The sequence below is a fragment of the Centropristis striata genome, chromosome 2, assembly GCF_030273125.1.
Source record: "Centropristis striata isolate RG_2023a ecotype Rhode Island chromosome 2, C.striata_1.0, whole genome shotgun sequence".
NCBI lineage: Eukaryota > Metazoa > Chordata > Actinopteri > Perciformes > Serranidae > Centropristis > Centropristis striata.
In genome coordinates, this window is record NC_081518.1 from 34,160,967 (window position 1) to 34,180,374 (window position 19,408).

Consider the following 19,408-nt stretch of genomic DNA (forward strand, 5'->3'; position numbering starts at 1 on the left):
GCCTGTAGTGCCTCGGTAGTGTAGTGCTGCAAATTTCCCATAAAGCTAAATGAAAACACCAGAGAAGAAGTGCAGTATTTCAGAATTGTCCTTTCACAAGCGTGCAATTACATCTTTTTTAGTGGTCAAATCAGAGCAGATTCTTCCTTTTTTTTCTGATCCTCATTTTTCCTCATCTGTTATTATATGTCTCTGTGTGTGTTCGTGTGTGCATTTGTGTGCCCCGGAGGTTGCAGCCTTGGCTCTGCTGCGCTCCACTGAGTCTGCCAGGAGATCTCATGGACGCCTCAGTGGAGCGGACTCTTAAAAACACTGTTTACCCAAGGAGATTTATTTAAAGTTACAGAGCGGCACAAAGTCTCACTCTAGATCCTGTGTGTGTGTGTGTGTGTGTGTGTGTGTGTGTGTGTGTGTGTGTGTGTGTGTGTGTGTGTGTGTGTGTGTGTGTGTGTGTGTGTGTGTGTGTGTGTGTGTGTGTGTGTGTGTGTGTGTGTGTGTGTGTGTGTGTGTGTGTGTGTGTGTGTGTGTGTGTGTGTGTGTGTGTGTGTGTGTGTGTGTGTGTGTGTGTGTGTGTGTGTGTGTCGGTATTTACACCTGCAAGTCTGCGTTGATATGCGATGAAAACAAGATGCACAATGCTTGGATTGCCATTAGTTTTTTCCAACAAATGTATGAGATTTTATTGGAATATTTTCTACACAGTTCATACATTACAAACCAAGTGCTTTGTAGTCAAAACTGTGGTACTAAGTTCTAATTATTTCCCAGATTTTCTCCAGTGACAATGATCACATCATGTGTGTACTTCTTCCTGAACTCTGACAGAAGGCTCACATGCGTGTCATCTGGATTTAATATGCTTTTCCCGACCTCTGAGGAGCATTTATCAGACAGTGCTCGTCTTTGATTGATGAACAAACAATAAGGGGATTTTATGTTTTTTAAATGACGTAGAGTATAAATTACATGGCAGCACCGTGTCGAAAGTTCTCTTTAGGTTTTGTTCCTCAGCAAAAGGAGGCTAATGTGTTGGTGAAACCAACTTTCTCATATGTTACAGACCAGACCAAACTTTCCACCCAAGGAATCTCTACATATGATGATGATGTCAGATTGCTGTAGAAAAAATCACAGAGCACATCCATGCTCTGTAGAGATCTTTTTGGAAACTTCTCATAATCTACTTCTACAGTCATTGAATTTGTTGAGTACTTTTATGGAGGATAAATTAATTCAATTTTAATGGCCACATCATGTTTTTCTTTTCTTTTTTTTTACAAGCTACGTGTTTGAAAGCCCAACTATTGGTAGGGCTCTATACATTCAAATTTAAATTCAAAAACAAATGATCACGCAAACAAGCCAAACTTAAAATTTTAAGTTATCTCTTTGCAGTCTGTCCCATTCAACAGTGCAGCATCAAGTACTAGCAGGCTTTTAGATTTTTTGTGTTATTTTAGGATAAACTATTTATTTAGGACCTTTAAACTACATTTGTCTCTGCAGTGGGCTGTTAAGAAAAAAACTTTGAGTTGAATTATGTTGATTGCACAAACCTTGAGTTTGGATGGCCCTGTGCTCTTGGCACAATGCATTTGGCAGCAGAGTTTGACTCCTTAAATCTGCTGAGTAGATAATTGCTTTTCACGACAATAAGTTGACAGTTTGAAAGATAATAAAAGATCCATGAACTCAAGAGGTCTTATGAAAACACTGGCAAGTTAAAATAACTGTCTAGTACCAGGGCTGTGAAACAATATAACCATTATCTTCAGTGTGGACACATATACACACAACCTGATTATAGAGACAAGAGTCTTACAAACAGGAAAGCAGACAGGAAAACCTGGCATATGGCTTACTTTACTGTTTTTTTTTTTACAGATCATCTGCCTATATGTTTGTTGCCCTGTGTGTTTTTAGTGAAACTGACCATTTTCTGTTTTTCCGTGTAGTACGTCAAGATCCCAGCTCCCACACCAGAGTCACCTTCTGCTCTCCGCGTCTTCTCCTTCTACTTATCCAGTGACAGCAAAGACCAACCTCAAGCCAGCTTTGACTGCATCCATCAATATGTTTCAAGGTATGGAGTTAATCAGCATATCGTACTGTTGTAGCATACTTTATGACTTAAATTAAAGTGCAAATCAAGTAGCCTACTATTTAATTAGTTTCTTCTGAAAATGTTCCCCTACTTTTTCCTGATTCACAGTGCTGTCTTGAACAGTGGGTTTTCTTTCTGTAGCTTCCAAGTAGTGTTGCATAATCAAACATTCACATTTTGGTCAAAGTATGTATGTCGTAGCATTAAAATGCTATTTTTAAAAACTTTTTCTAAACTTACCGGATGTAGGTTTCTGGATGGTGACGTTGCTACATGTATATCTTATCCAGAACCAGTGTGTGGTGTACGGTATCAAATGCCTTCAGCATGCTACCAGTTTGGAGAAGGAGAGTCACGCTACTGGCTGGAAGCTGAGCACTGTACTGCTGTGGATGCCACGTTAACTCATATTCAAGGCTAAAAAAGTCACACAAGGACACAAACCAAATAACAGATCAAGGCAGCAGTATCAGTTTAATAAATGTGCTATTTTCACGTTATTCTTACTGATTTACTTTTAGGGTTACAAAGGGGCGGAACATTTCCAGTAAATTTCCAGGAATTTTAGAAATATTCCTTTTCATTAAACGACAAAAACATGAATGTTGAGTTAAACATTACACATGTTAAATGTCAAAATGTTAAATGAAAAGATACCCTCTCCATTTATTTACCCCACAATATCAGCAAAACTTACTTTACTTTCTGTAGTCCATGGGTTTAAATGTGTGGCTTCTATAGGGCGCCACAGGAATGAGTTCTGAAACCTGGAAGTAAGGTAGCATTTTAGTCTATCCTCTAAAACTCAGTGAGGATTTTTGAATTGTTTTTCTTGTGTAGATGCCCGAAATAAGGTTTGTGGTTAACACAAGCTGAAGAGGTGTTCGGGTTTTGTTGTAAGAGATGAAATACGTGAGCAAATACCCCCACTTGTGAATTTCTAAGTTTTTACATGTCCTTAAAAAGGCGGTTGCTAACAAACAGTGGTTGTCGGGGACATTAAACTTCATCACACCGGACATGGATGGGAACTCTCACTAGTTTGCCTCACAGCCTCTAGTCGTGTTTTTCAGTGCTCTTGCAAACTCTTGTAGATTGTAAATTATGTAAATAAACAATTTTATTATGCTATAAATTAGCTAGCTTGTCAAAACTGCTAGTTAGCTTGTCAGAGACCACGGCTGTGACGTTCAAGTCATGCGACCATAAAGCATAAGGTTAGCCTTTTACTTCTGTCAGCTGCATTAACACTTCAAATATAACATAAGTGGTGTTCATTTATGAAGATTATCCTGCTGAACAAAATGCATAAGCATCAGAAACATGTATTTGCCACAGAGCTTATTTTCTGCAACGATCCAAAATCCAATGAAAAAAATCAAAAAATCCCATAAGCTAATTCTCCATAGACCCCATAGAGATGCTACTTCCCTGGGTGGCCTAGAACAATACATAATTTTGTTTGCTCTCTTTAGTCTTGTGCTCTGGGCTCAAAAGTGTGGTCCAGGGTTCTCTTCCCATGTGATGGACGAATGTACAGTGCATGTGCGATCAGTGTGCTGTGTGCATGTGATTGAGGAATAGCAGATATTCAAGTGGACTTGCATAAAACTGGTTGTTTTAGTCAAGATTATTCTAAAATATATTTTCCCCAACTATATTTAAGTTCCCTGTTAAGAGGCCAACCTTCAATTTTGTAAATTCACTTCTATTCCCGTTTATACCCCAAAATTCCTGTTAATTCCCATAAATTCCTGTTAATTCCCGTGGAATGTTTCCAACTTTGACAACAAGGTAAAAGGGTTGCAAAATCCCGGAATTTTTTTTTCTTGACAGAACACAGGAGTTGCTGGTCCACTACTGATCTGATAGGTTACTATTGAGCCATCCACAACAGGATAATGCTTAGCTTCTGTGCCGTGATTTCTAAACTTGGCACAGGTAACACTGACTCAGCTAGTGCTCGTGTTCACATTATTCATCACCTTATTTATTAGCTTACTGTGGTATCCTACGTTACTGGCCTTGGCTAACGGATGAGTTGGCCTTTCCATTTGAAAAGGACGCAGATTGCGTTGGCTTTTAAGCTTCAGGGGAAACATCCAGAAATCTTTTTTTTCTCATAGATCTGCAAAGGCAAATATTTCCTGCAAACACCACGAGAATTTTAGAAGCAAGTGATCTAATCCACTGGTCTTGACACATGTGACCCCAGAAGATACTGTTTGTCATCCTCATAGGGCATCAGGCTTTTAGCTGTCTGTGTGCCCACGTCCCTGAAGGCATCGTGAGAAACAGTTAGCACACTGCTTGCTGTACACAGGATGGGGCAATTGTAATTTCCTGTATATGTCTGGACTGACCCTCTCATTACTGAGACCTGTGATGCCTTGTTTATGGAGTGGATATGCTTGGAAACTGAGGGTTATTCTCTGTTGCGGACTCCTGCTGCCAGATGGCTAACTGTGGTCTGAACTCAAAACTTGCTCTGGCTCCAGTCAGCTTCTGGAGCCAAGACAAACTGTGCAACAGTGTGAGGATAGGATCCTGCTCTCTCTGTCCTTTGTTTTTATTATTAAAGGATAAAGAGAAGAACTGATTTATTTACAGCTTTAATGCGGCCTAGGTTCATGTATTAAACTGCTTTACTTTTGTCCAAGATGAACTTGGTTTTGCAAGTGTGCTGGCAGGAGCCAAGCTAATCCTGGTGGTTTTCCACAGGCTCTGTCCTTCTTTGAACCAGGATATGTGTCTTTCTCACATGCATCAGACAGCAGAGCTATATCTAGCATGTGACATAACATACAGTAACCATAGACCTGTCTTAGCCAGCTTCCACCACAAAGCCACTTTATTCTGTATGGCGTCCATTATGGTATGCGACTCTAAGACAGCTTATAGGCCCATGTCTTTACAGTGTTTACTGTACAGCCAGCAGAAAGCCCTGTGGTTCAATGCTTCTGTGTTTTTGTTTTGCAGTGACGGCCGCGAGCAGCTGGAAGGTCAAGGCATCATCCAGGACAAGATAACAGTGTGTGCCACAGACGACTCCTACCAGATGACCCGTGAGAGGATGTCCCAGGTGGAGAAAGACAGCTGGAGTCGCTCTGCCATCGAGATCAAACCTGGAGCCACACATCCAAGTAAGAACAGACCAGAGGCCTGTATGGAGCAAAAACAGATGATCCAAGGATGATACATCTGCAGAGCTTCATGGGGAAAGGCCAGCTTTCAGCTTAGAGAGGGATCAGCAAATTGAATGTGAATACAATGATGGCATATAAAAACAAAAATAGAAATATAATAGTACCAATAAAAGTAATGGGAGCATTTGCGTCACATGAGAAAATATTGACGTATCCATTGCTTTAAGATGAAAAACAGATATTTTCCTATTTTAATGTGTAATGAAACCAGATGTGTGGCCCGCCTTTTCAGTTCACTTTTCACTTTTGTCACTCATTCTTATTATTTGTGTCTTATTTTTTATTATTTAGTACGTTTTTTTTAGTTTGTTGTTAAGTCCTATTAAGTCTGTCCTCTGACATCTGGCTTTTAAAAGAGGGTATGCCAAATGAAAGTTCAGTATTGGTCAAAGTCTTTAACCATCACATCAGAAGAGAAAAGCCATTTCAAAGATTCAAAGCCAGGTTCTTCCTATTTATACTGATGAAAAGTGAAGTATTTTGGAAGAAGTCATTGGGGCGAGGTGTCTCTAAAACTTGGCCCTCCATCGGGCTGTAGCTAGTTTATTTCTCCAGCCGCAACTTAATTCTCCTGCAGTGTGTGGTGACAAAAGTTTGTGCTGAAATGTCTCTGTTATTCTCTGTCAAGTCACAATATGTGTTAAAATATCTATCTGAATAAAGAATACTTATGCAGAAATTATCATTCCCTCCTATTAGGTGTTGGCATATTATTATTGTATCGATATCGTGATATGAAAATAGATAGTCTTTGATTTTGTATAGTATAATTAGGGCCGGGACTTTAATGCGTTAATTAAGATTAATGAATTACACAAAAATTAACGTGTTAAAAAAAATTGAGACACTTTAATCGCACTTATTTTTGCACCGCGGAACGTTTCTCACTGGATGAGTTTCAGGCGGACCGATTATACTGGAGCACCAACTAGCGTTCATGAGTTCAGAGAACAACAAACCACAGTGAACATGAAGGAAGAAGCTGATGAGACGCTTTGGTTGGCCCCGTGGATGATGGGACATTTTGTTACAAAAAACGAACGGATGGAAGCGTCGATAAGAGCATGGTTGTGTTGCTATGCAACAAGGAATTCACATATCACCGCAGCACATCGAGCCTCAAGTATCACCTCAATGCAAAACATATAGCAGCTAGCGGCTAGTGTGGTAGCTAGCGTGGATTGTGTTTTACTTAAAAACCAAAGTATTATAGTTTACAGAAGGTCTACCTACCTATAGGCTACCTGAATTTCTGAAATGTACTACATTTCTGAATATGCTATTGCTACACTTAATGGCAAAAATTCCACTGGCCTGTTGGACTTGAGCAAAAATAAACAATATTTTTGTTACAGAAGCTTATGTATTCAGTCATTATTCAATGGTCAAAAAAAATTACTTCTCACTATTCTGAGGTCAAATATTTATATGCGATTAAAATGCGATTAATTTCGATTAATTAATTACGAAGCCTCTAATTAGTTAGATTAATTTTTTTAATCGAGTCCCGGCCCTAAATATAATATAATGTTATCTTTTCCTGGTTTTAGAGGTTGCATTTCAGTAAAATCATATTTCTGAACTTGCCAGACCATCAGTTTTTTTTTAATTTGATTTCACTTACTGAGTCATTATATCAACATTACAAAATCTCATTTTGAAAATATTTCACAAATATTGCGATATTACCCTACCTCCCATGTTGTGAATTATTAAAATTGCAATTGCAATATCCATCAAAATAACCAAAATAATGATTTTTTTCCAAATCATGCAGCCCTACTTACCTGCAACTAACTGAAAAGCAGAAATTCACAGGTGACAAGTTGTTACTGAAAAGTATAAATGTTGACAACCATCAAATTTCATGTAGCGTTTGCCAGACTTTGTGTGTTGTGCATTTGTGTCTTCTCAGATCGTAATCAGCAGTTTTACCACAACATATAATTAATACAAAAAAAGGCATGAACTGGCAAGCTACTTTCTATTCTCTTTTCCCTCTTCTCCAACCTTTGCCGTCATTATGCAACATTACTTTGTGGTGTGATTCTGGGGCCCCGTGTCAGTGCTGGTGCTCTGGGTGGTTTAGACCAAATATAGACTGTGTGGATTGTGTAACATCAGGTCTTCAGGTGAAGATGACTGAGCAACATATTTACCCAAAAGGAAACCTTTAATAACTGCACGTTAAATTCTCCTCTCTGCCCCAGGGGGTGCTCATAAACACTGTGCATGCCTAAACCTATACACCAAGCATCTGACACCCCATGCATCACACACCATAATTATTACATAACTCAGTGTATTTTTATCAGGGTTAATAGCTGCTTATATAGTAATGAACGTCATGCAAAGAGTTATTATCACTTGGCAGGGCATACTTTGTGGTTGAAAGGAAAGCCTTCTTTTCATGTACCTCTGCCCCCACTCTGACCTTCAAAGCACAGATTAACCTGTAATGGGATTAGCACAGAGAGATGGCTTTCACTGCCCTGTCTGTCTGCAGCAGAGATGTAAGCAATGATCAATGGGGGGGCTAACATTTGAAGACAAATACCTGCAGGCAGACATGCACATGTGAGCTACAGATAAAGGTTAGCAGAGGAGATTTGAATGAAAGTAACCCCATTAGTCAACAAGTACTGTGTTGAGACAGTGCAGGCCAGAGGGCATGTACACATGTTGAACAGGTAAAAGCAGAGGTGAGAGTTGTAAAATCTGGCTGCCTCTAACTCTTGTTTGTTACATCTCTGCTTTTGTTTGATCTCCAACAAAAAATGTTATGCTTGCATGACATATTTCAGTGAAGTTGTGTTTACAAATCAACAAGAATTTAGGTCTCTCTAAATGTCAAAGCATTCCCAAGATTTAATTTCTTGTGACTTACTGAGACATATTTCAAAGAGAAGAATTGTTTTGAATGTAAAGGGCATCGCAGCAATTTCTTTTCCTGATTTGTGTGTTATTTACAACTAAGAATTACATTGCATAAATGAGTATTACTTACGCATAAATCTACTTTGTTGTGTGTTCAGGTAAATGTGTGAAGTTCCACAAGAAACCAGCCCCTCTTTCTGCATCAGACAGCAGCTTCTCTAAGCAGTCTACCAATAACCGAAGGAACGGCAGTATGGCCGCCCCGACCCAGAAGCCCTTGAGGGAGCGCATCATCCACCTCCTCGCTCTCAAACCCTACAGGAAACCAGAGCTGCTGCTGTGGCTGGAAAGAGAACGAGCCGGCCCCAAGGACAAGGCTGAGCTGGGTGCCATCCTGGAGGAGGTACACAAAAATAATTTGTGTGCATGCATTCATGCACATATATATATATATAAACGTATATAAACACTTACACACACTCATAATTGGTTTGCACACAGACGTGTCCTAAACACTCTTGTACATGTCTGAAAAAAACATTTTGCCTCGTGTTTGCACGCAAGCAAATTTGACCTAAACATTTTCCATTGTATATGACATAAATAAACACTTAAGTATTGCAGCCTGCCATTTACACATTGTAAAACGCATTTCACACAATTAAAAACACCTTTTTATTCAAAACAATGACCATAAAAAGGGGCTACCTTTTTGCATTTTATCAGGGTTGAATATGACTATTTTGTGACCCAGGAACTGAAAAGTAGAGATCTGTGTTCCAGCTAGCTAACATATAATTGTACACTGAAAGAAACCAGGAGCCAGCTGTGCTTTAATTCAACTTTTGATCTAATTTAGAAACATTTATTTTGTGACTTTCCTGTATACATTTTTGAGTAATTCCTAAATTATGTTTGCAGTCAGCATATGTGTGTGTTTGTGTGCGCCCGTCTGTGTATTTACTGCCCGTGTGCTTGTTGATGTGTGTGCACGCATGTGGGTTTTTTGTGTCCGTGCATGTATGTAATTAGGTCGATGCTGTAATTGTCTCTGCAGAGATTGTGTTTGCAGAGGGGCGGGCCGCTCTGTCAGGAGGCCCCAGAAAGATAGATGTCCTCTGAGAAAGTCAGTCTGATGAGATTAGAGAGGAGGTTAAAACCTGAGACTCTCAGATGGGAACAGAATCTCAGAAAAAGGCTTTTGCTTTTCAGGAATGTAGATGTGCCACTTTTAGCACATCCATAACTCCAGTTAGAAACAGTGTTTGACTCACTTATTACTGTTAACATTCTGTTGGTTTTTAAAAAAATAAATAAAGACAGAACTATGGTTTCTGTAATTGTGGCTGAATATTTATCCTGATACCACAAGTTTGGAACAAGGGGCAACCAAGCTAGAGCACGCTTGATTCAAATCATTCAATCACCTGAACTGTCTTCACTGAGTTGATTTGTTGGTCAGGTGTGCTCCTGCTTGGTATGAACAAAAACCTGCAGCCACATGGTCTGTCATCATTCAGTTTGACACTCCTGTTTCATAACATGGCTACCTTGCAATTGACAAGTCGCTACCAGTAGCAGTGTCCTCGAGTTCTCAGTTAGACCCATCCTTTGCTCCTTCCCAGTGCCACCCTCTGATCCAGATTTTGACAGATCCCAGGTTATTCTTCATAATTTAGGACATTAATTCACATCAAAGCAACAGATTTTAAATATTTCATCACACAAAGTGATGAAAAGTGATAAAAGCTTTTTATGGGACTACAAAGTAACATGTGATATATTGTATTTTAGGTAGCAAAAGTGAATCCTAAAGACAGCAGCTACCTGCTGAGGGATGACTTCTACAAACACGTGCAGAGGGACTGGCCCACCTACAGTGAGGAGGAGAGGCAGTCGATCAGCAGGCTGCTGGCCAGGTGAGTCAGGGATTCAAGCTGAACCAAACAGACATGTCTTCTCTGTTGTTACAGTAAACTGATCATTTAATGCCTCAGATCACACAGCCTATTTTTATTACTTTGGGTGCACAAACAAGTGCCTCTTTACTTTTTAGTATGTTCAGGTGTAATTTTTGGTGTTTATTGTTGCCAACAAAATCTTAATTGGACATAAAAACTTTTCTTTTTTTAAACTGCTTTTTAACAGGTTTTTTTCACAGCTCGAGGTACTTTTTTAAATCTGTCCTCTCTTTCTATCTTCCACGTCTCCTCCACTCAGTCCCACACATTTATGTACAAGTGCTAATCAACAATCTGTTTCATTTTCATGCTTAACTTTATTTGTTCACCTGGGATTCCAAATGACTGCAGTGATCAGTGATTCCAGTTAAAGTTTAATCTTTCTTAATACCACATTAGTATTTCATTTGTGTATGTATGAATGTATGTATGTGTGTATGTTTATATTGTCATTTCCTTCCTTTCTCTTAAACAGAAAGTTGCAGCCACACATTAACCACCAATCAAGAAATCTTCAGACCTTGAAGACCTCAGAGGATACAACATTACATCACAGCACAGCAAAAAATCCTGCAGTGGTAAATGAACATTATATTTATTGATACCATGCCATGTTCAAAGTCACTTAAATCACCTTTTTTCCACATTCTGATGCTCGCATTGAACTTCATCACCTCCTCTTCATGTCTACATGCTTAAATGCATTGAATTGCTGCTATGTGATTGGCTGATGAGATATATATTTTACTTATATATAACAAGCAGTTGCACAGGTGTACCTAATAAAGTGGCCGGTGAGGGTATATCAGTGTAGTACCTATTTTGGATGTTGCCATTTGTAACACATGCCCATTTAGAGCTGGGCAACGTTTAGTGTTGTTGAGAACTTTACTATGGCTGCTTGTGTTTTTGAGAAACTAATGCACACTCAGTAGTGCACTATTGCACAATCCTCTGAGATACACTTGATAAGTGGAAAGTCAATCAGATTACTTAAAATTCTGAGAAAGACAGTCATACATACCCAGAAAGACAGACACATTCCATCCTCTATTGTTTAGTTGCTGCTGCTGCAGGGCCACCTATTATCCAAATAGCAGGAAATTTGTCATGATCACTCATACATCATATCCTCAACTCCACCAATCGTGGTTGCATAAATGTATGGAACGTCAAAATTCGAACTGCTTTGGACACGTTTCAAAATGACATTGATAAATTTGAGTGGACCCACAAAATCCAGTAAAAAATGTTACTGACACTGAAAGTTCATAAATTTGGTTAAGACCAAAATGTAAAGCTTGCTGTTATAGCGCCACCATCTGGCAGAATTGCAACACATTCAACATTGTTGACCCTTCGGTCCCCAGAATAACAGCTATTTGACTCAATCACAGACACATATATTCCTTGCTTTATAGTTAAATATGGAAATTATATACAATAGAATAAGGATACAATATAATAAGATATTGAACACTATTTTGGCTCTTTGGATTTTGTTGATTGCTGACTCTGTAAAGATGAAGTCAGTTAATGTAAAGGGTATTTTAGATGTCATTTCACAGTCAGTTTGACATCAGATTAACAAATTAAGTTGCAGGTTGTTTTGTGGTTTTGTTCGAAAATATTGAGGTTTCTGTCTTTTTCTTCTTCCTTTCCCAGAAACGTCCCGTGCCTTTTGACTCGTTGGAAAGGCTCGCTGTTAAGAGACAGAAACTTGCGGACCAGAGGTTGCAGCAGCAGCCCACAGTAAACGGACTCTTAAATAATAAAGTTCATGACAGTGCAGCTCCTACCCTCAACCTCAATTTCCACACAAAGACTGAGTTTCAACGGACAAGTAACCATAGTGGTAACCAAAATGGCTTACCAGGGGGCCACAGTGGCTTTCCTCTAATGCACAAACTGTCTAGCACCTCTGACACACCTGTCTCAGAGAGCAGAGAGCAAGAACCCAAAGTAAGCAGCTGCCAGCCACCACAGGTTGACTCTGACTGCACTCACCAGCAGCTCACCAACAGCCAGCACAAGAAGAAGAAATCTAAAAAGCACAAAGACAAGGAGCGGGAGTGGTTAAAAGACAGCAAGGGCAGTGAATGGTTGGAAACCAGCCCTGATCTCAAGCAGAACATGGACAAACTTGATAGTAAGGCACTTTTTTGGTCAATATTTATCTATGATATATCTATGATATGGCAGGGGGCCTATCTCCAAAGCACTGTTGAACTGTTGTTTCTTCCTTACAGCTGCCTACAAAGTAACAGGTTAACCAGAGCGTCTGAGCTGATGACCAATGGTGTTTGTGTGTGAGGTCTCTCTGAGCCCACTGGTGCATTTATACAATATTATCTCATAAGCATGGCTGTGTTTGCTCCCTTAAGCCCATTCTCTTGAGTCCTCAGTGTGTTATGTGGCTGATGGACTCAACAACAGCCCAAGCAGTGCTTTGCGTCTCTAAGCTGACATGTCTCCTGATACCCACAAGCTCTTAGTTAGTCTGCACAGAGGCAGACACACACACACACACACACACACACACACACACTGCGATGTGTTTTGAAAAACAAAAACACATTGCTTAACATGACTGTTTTGACTCAACTGGCGCTAATGTTTTTTTCTCTATCCTGTGTTTTTATTCCAGATCCTGACATCACAAATGCTGTGGCCTCTGAGGAAAAGCCGGATTATGTGCTGTGAGTGTAAACATTTTTATTATAATTTTGTTTTGATAACCTGGCATAGTGTAATTTTGAATGCTTTATTTCTAATTGATCAGACAAAACGTGAACATAAGCTATTATCTATAGGAAATAAATAAACAAAATCAAAAATATTAAAAACTGACTGATGTGTTAAGCATACGGGGATAAACATAGGACTGACCTGCTGTAGTGTGTAAATTTTATAAATTCAGTCCAGGAAGACTAGTCCCATAGTGTAGTAATAAAAAATCTCTTAATGGAACCATTAAGAGTGCATCTGATTTTTTTCCGGCTTGATTTTGTGGATTACAACTTAGATCCAATCGTTGTGTAATGGAGGAGTTACATCCTTCTTTTTTAAATAGAATTTGGCATCGGAAGGAAAAGGAAATAATCTTTTTGTAAGTGAGTAAGGAGATAAGAATTATCTGTCAAATATACCAAAAATAGCAATTTTAGGAGATTGCATTATATTATAGCCATAATTCTTGGAAATTGTGTCAAAAAAGGGAAACGATTTGATCAAGACCACAACATACAGTAGATGGTCCCCGGGCCTGTTGTGACATATAGGGCTTAGGTTTGGGAATATTCTCCCAAGTTCAGCTTTTAAGAAGTGTAGCTGAGTTGGCACTGTATTAAGGCATGTTATAGAGAGTATAGAAAAGAAATTGAGTCTATAAAGAGCCCAACCCATTTCTCATCTGACAGCAGGGCCAATAGATAATTTTCCCATTGTTCTCAAATACATGATGGGGAGATTATGTCACTGTTTCACTTTTAACGCATTCTAGATACGTTTGCTATTAAAATATGTGATTGAAACAGACAGCTGGATGTTTGCTATCCACAAGAGGAATTATCTTCAGCTGTCAGAACTTATAGTGATCAGTCCTGTTACATGATAGCAGACTGACATTACTTGTCTTCTTTTTATTTATTGCTGTTGTAAACGTAAATAATTGATTCTACTAAAACATATAATATGTAATTGTCTCCAGTGGTGCTGAATAAGTATATTTATCCCCATCTGTATCCTTATGCTGCTCTCTTGTGTCCAAAAGAGGTACTACACAAAATAGAATTTGAGGAAATGGCCCTGTTATTTGTGAACATTAATAATGTAAATTAAAATGCAATGTCTTTGTGTGTCTTTGTAGCACATACAGCACCATTATGAGTTTGGAGCAGCGGAAGACATACCAGGAGGATTTCTGTGCAGAGTATGATGAATACAAGGACCTCCACTCCCGGATCGCCACTATTACTCACATGTTTGTTCAGCTAGGATCCAAGATCAAAAGCTTGTCCCCTGGCACACAAGAATATAAGGTACATACTGTACATTATATACAACCTGGTGTGATCTGATACATGGCATATGTGTAATAAATGCTACAGTATTGTTTTATGAAGCTAAATTAATATATTAAAACAAATTAATGATTTGTGTTCTGTATCATTTAGATAATGGAAGACCAAATTTTAGAAAAGTACAACAAGTATCGAAAGGTAAGTGAAGCATTTAAATGGTTATTTTGTTGGAATTAAAGAAATCAACAAGAAAACAACTTTTTTTTCATGCAGTCGCTCCATATCACATTTATGAAATGGTGGAACACATAACTTTTAAGATCCTAACTGTCAGTACAGTGCATGGTAAAAACAGCAAAATAAAATTTCAATGAATCGTAATCTTGCTGAACACAGATCTGATTGGTGCAGACTTTCTTTTTCATTGTCATGTGCGCCATGTAGCTGGAGCCTCACACAGCTCAGCGTATGTTGCGGTAGATCTACAGTCTGTTGTATTAGTAACTGGACTTTCAAGTTGCAGACAATGGACTTGAAAGAGGTCAAAGTAAATTCAAGGTAGTTTTATGAAAAGTAACCTTATGTAAAGTAGGCAGGTCCATCAAACTATTAAATATTCAGCTATACAAGCATGTTCAATTTAAGATAATCACAACATTATACAGTATACGTGACAATATAAGTGAAATCAGAATATTTGGACTAATATTGTGCGTTATGGCTGTGACGCTTTGTGGCAGGAGACCCGGCATAGACAGCAGCTTTGGAGTTCGAGACAATAACACAAATTCATGAAAACATAGAACAAATACATTAACATATCAAAAGGTTACAAATAGTATCAACCAAGTCATTCATCATAGTACTTTGTGCTTAAAACCAGGGAGGGGGACCAAGTCTCCAAGTTTCAAATCATGATCACGTAGCGCAATGTAGACCTTTTCTTTAAATTCTGCAATTGTCCTGAATTCAGATATTTCCTATCCTCCGGTCTTATCCACAACTGTTTTTTTGCTGGTTGAGAATAAAGACAAATTATTTTGCAAGTGTGAAAACATTTTTTTTTATAACGCTGTCTCCTCTCCACAGAAGTTCCCAGGTTACCGGGAAGAGAAGAAACGCTGCGAATATCTCCATGAGAAACTGTCCTATATCAAACAGCTCATCATAGACTACGACATCTCTCAGGCTTCCTCATAGCATCGGCTCTCCTCTTTGTCAATTTTGATCCCTTCTTTGCATAAACAACGTAGGTGTCAAACTGTCAAACAAAGCGTTTTTACATGAGAGTGATGAAACTGCAGTGATTGGCGGCCTGTGCTGGGACCACGGATGATGCTGTGAGCATTAATCGGTAGCATCTGTCACTCTTAAGTCTATTTGTTTTGAAGGTTTCATTTCTTAAGAGATGTTTTGTTGATGTGAAACGTTCAAGGGCGAGGCAAAAAATGTGATCTTAGAAAGCATCTGTGTACATCAAATTGCCATGACGGACAATTTCCAAAAAAGTTTTAGCCAGCCTTGTTGAAACCAGTGTCAGTTTAAGCCATTTTGATGGAAGGTTGCTATTATGAATTTAACTTATTCACTTTATTGATGACACTTGTTCAATCACACATTGCTCTAGGCAGGTTTCCCCTTTCCCTTTTCATGAATTTAACGACTTCAATATGCAGCGTACACTTCAATTCCACATCAAAGTTGCTTCATGATACATGATTGAAGTAGCTCAGGGAAATAAAAATTAAATGTTTGAAGTCATTTTATCTCAGATTCATCCTTCAGCTCTTATTATGTAAATGTTGTGAGATAATTCCACTTGTTCCCAGTGCAGTTTCCTTCAATGTTTCATTTGTCTTGAAGTGAGACTCGTTCAAAGCAGCTGCTGCATTAGCATCAGCTTGAAGTTTTTGGGGTTTTTTTTTTATTGGAAACAAGTGAAATAATCTCACCCCTTGGCGGAAAATAATATTTTTAGGATTATATATAAAGTGACGTATTAAAATGAACATGTGATTTTGCAATACTGCCAGTGAGGGGGTCTTGATGTTCACCTGGATTCATCTGATTGGCTTGTTTCCTAGGTGGTGCTTTTAAATACTGCTTACATTTTGAACGGAGCTGATTCCAATTAGTAAATACTATAAAATATTAAGAGGATTTGACATGGTAAAATAATAATGTTTTACCCTTAAAATGATAATTTGTATATTAATTACTCACCCGATGTTACCTTGAAGTCTCCACACTGATGAATCATCCAAAAACTGAGTGAAACAGTGATATTTTAAAGTTTAAAGGAGGCTTGCATAGAAATGGTCATTTTAAGGGTAAAATATTCCGTTGAGGAGGTTTATCCCCCAAATGCACTTGTGGTAAAGTATTTATTCACCTCCCCTTTCTTTTGAATGACTGGTAAAGGGACCAAAACGCTTGGCCTTGATGGCTGTTGCAATAATTTGTTGAGGAAGAACGATTTTCCTCCCCAAAGCCATTACTGACATTGTTAATCAGGAACAAAGTCTAATTTAAAGTATTCTAACCGACTGGAAAGAAATGTCTTTCTCTCTTTTTTTCTTCCTTAGAACTACTGATGTATTTATTTTAAGCCACCTTCCTCCATTCTGCGTTGTTTGTCTTCGTTTTATTTGAGGAGTCAGGTCTTGTTAGATCAAAGTGTTTGTTTGAAGCAGCTCGGAGAGGTTGTGAGCAGATGAAAGATACCTTAATCCATGTCTGTCTGACCTGACACAGTTGTGGTAACTGAATGGGTTACAGCTTCCCCCGAAGTCCTCTAAATTAGAGATGGGAATTGAAGATCTTATTGATACCAATGCCATTATTGATTATGCTTATCGCTCTGATCCTTTATCGATTCCTTTTTTGATTCCTGATCAAATTGGTGTGGGGAAAAAAATAGTCCTACACAGGTTTTCAGCATTATTGCTGGTCAATCTGTGTAGAAACAGAAGAGTACAGGCATTCATGTGAAAAAAATCACTAATAATATAACAAGATATTTATCCTCTGTGACAGACTGCTTGGTTGTGAAGCATTATTGCGTAAATTGCATTCTGGAATTCTAGCCAATGCTGATCCAAAAGATGTTTTCACATTTTCTAGTTTTTTCCACCCTTATTGTAAATGAACATTTTACAGATAACTTTTAATGTGCAACTGTCCGAAAAGCACGGCAGCATTGTTAAAAAGAGTTGATAAGCTTAATGGGCATTTGATTCTGATGATCAGACAATTTGGAACTGGTTCTCAACTGGAATGGGTTCTCGATTCCTATCCCTGATCTATATATTAATTCTGAAATGGAGATTAGCAGCCACTTCACCGATAACTCTTCAGCTGTGTCTAATATTGTTTCACTTATTTGTGGTAAAGAAAAAGTATTTAATTCATGTGTTGCATTCTTGGGTTATTTAATTATTCAGACTGCACCACACAAAATAGTGGACAACACTATATTGTGAACTTTGTAGTTTAAGGTGATTTATTTCAGCCCTAAATATTTGGTTTTCAGGAAAATGTGGAGCCATATTTAAAAAAAGGTGTGGATTTGCTACTTCATTACAAGTTGTGGTACTATTTAAACACTAGCCTGGAGGGTGATGTCCTCAGTCAGTGCCCATTCCATTTTGTTTGCACTAAACTAAAAAAAGATCACAGCAGGCTAGTAACATTTCTAATCAGATTGTTGTTCTTCATGGTTCAAGTTTTTGTACTGAATGTTCTCATACTGTCAATGACGTAGAAGCCTTAAGATGACACTTTTATAGGTTCAAATATTCAAACTGCCAGTTTCATCAAGGAGTCATTATCCACCCACATCTGTTATCTGCCTTATATTGTTGTTAGCTGTTACAAACCTGTCTGATCAAATGAATGCCAACAGTGGCTTTCTCACATGTTTCAATATTACTTTTTGAAGGAAATGTTTCATAATGTAATTTTTAAAAAGATGCACAGTTTGATGATGGCATAGCTTACTCACCAGTTGCATTTGTAGTAACTCTGGTACATCATTGTATATTTGTATTAGAAATACATTTTGGTGTATACTGAGTCTGATCTGTCTTAGCTCAGATTACCTTGACATTTCAAGCACAAAAAAATCTATTGTTAAAATAACAATATTCAATCACATGAAGGTAATTGGCAGTTATTTTTAGAAGGTTTCAGGGAGTGAAAGGTATAATTTCACCTAAGTGTTTTTTGATTGAAGACCATAATTATCAGTGGGTGATCAGAATATGACTACAGAATTATTGCTCTCAAAGACAGAACATTTCACTATCACAATATGAATTTTATTTATCTGTGCAAGTCTTAATCACAAGCTACAAACATGTTCATAAGGTGTTTTTGTGGGGTTTCTTTTGTGGCGCCGTGCTGAATATTTACAAGGCACGGCTACACAGTAGGTGTTTTTTATGTACTGCATACTGTACCAACTGAAGGCTAAGCTTCATCTTAGTCACAGATGATTCAGAGAAGTATGCATTATGAACTGCATTTTACAAATGTATAGTATACTTTCTCTTTTCCTGTTGTGCAAAAGATCAAAAGAATAAAAACATCAAAGTAATTTTTTGTGTTACAGACCTTGCTCTTTGGATTTGGATTTTGGATTTTCAGGTAATCTGCATCTTTCATTGATCATCATTATTCACGTTTTCTTTAGTAAATGCATTGTTCAGCTATGTCGTTGTTTGCAAATCTGCTTGACTCAAAAGAACATACATTATTGCATTAATTTGTAAACAAAATGGTACTGCTAATAAGTCACCATATAAGTCAAGAAGGGTTCGTACATTGTAAATAAAGACTTTAATAAGGGTTGGTACATCTCTTACTAATGCTTTATAGATCCGTTATTAGCCATTCACAAGAGCAACTTTTTGGTTGCCAGGTTGTGGGAAAAAAAATTATATCGTCACACTGTTAAAATAATTGCCTAAGTAATTTTTTGTCAAAATTGGGTTTTTTTTCCCTAAATCATCTCCACATGATGCAGGCCACCTATGGTAAAATCGCCTACATCCTCAGTTGATCAGATCATGTGATTTTACCCCTTTAAGATCATCACTTCTTTGACAATTTTGCCACATTCATAGGCATCAGATAAGAACCCAGCAAAGAAGAGCTGGAGGGAGATTGTTTAGTTATCAGTTTAGTTTATCAGTGTTTTATTTTTGACACTAATATTGGTAACACTTTACATAAGAG

At 38.1% G+C, this 19,408-nt stretch overlaps 1 protein-coding gene across 1 annotated transcript in view; it reads left to right on the forward strand.

The window, feature by feature from the left end:
• LOC131992497 (RNA polymerase II elongation factor ELL2-like) overlaps positions 1–17,959 on the forward strand; it is a 32,049-nt gene extending 14,090 nt beyond the window's left edge. The window contains exons 3-12 of the mRNA XM_059358103.1: positions 1,956–2,083; positions 5,084–5,247; positions 8,346–8,590; positions 9,982–10,106; positions 10,624–10,726; positions 11,814–12,297; positions 12,796–12,847; positions 14,017–14,188; positions 14,324–14,368; positions 15,260–17,959. Coding sequence (XP_059214086.1) covers positions 1,956–2,083; positions 5,084–5,247; positions 8,346–8,590; positions 9,982–10,106; positions 10,624–10,726; positions 11,814–12,297; positions 12,796–12,847; positions 14,017–14,188; positions 14,324–14,368; positions 15,260–15,370 — 1,629 coding nt within the window. The 3' untranslated portion in view covers positions 15,371–17,959. The remainder of the gene's footprint in view (positions 1–1,955; positions 2,084–5,083; positions 5,248–8,345; positions 8,591–9,981; positions 10,107–10,623; positions 10,727–11,813; positions 12,298–12,795; positions 12,848–14,016; positions 14,189–14,323; positions 14,369–15,259) is intronic.
• Positions 17,960–19,408: the final 1,449 nt, after the last annotated feature.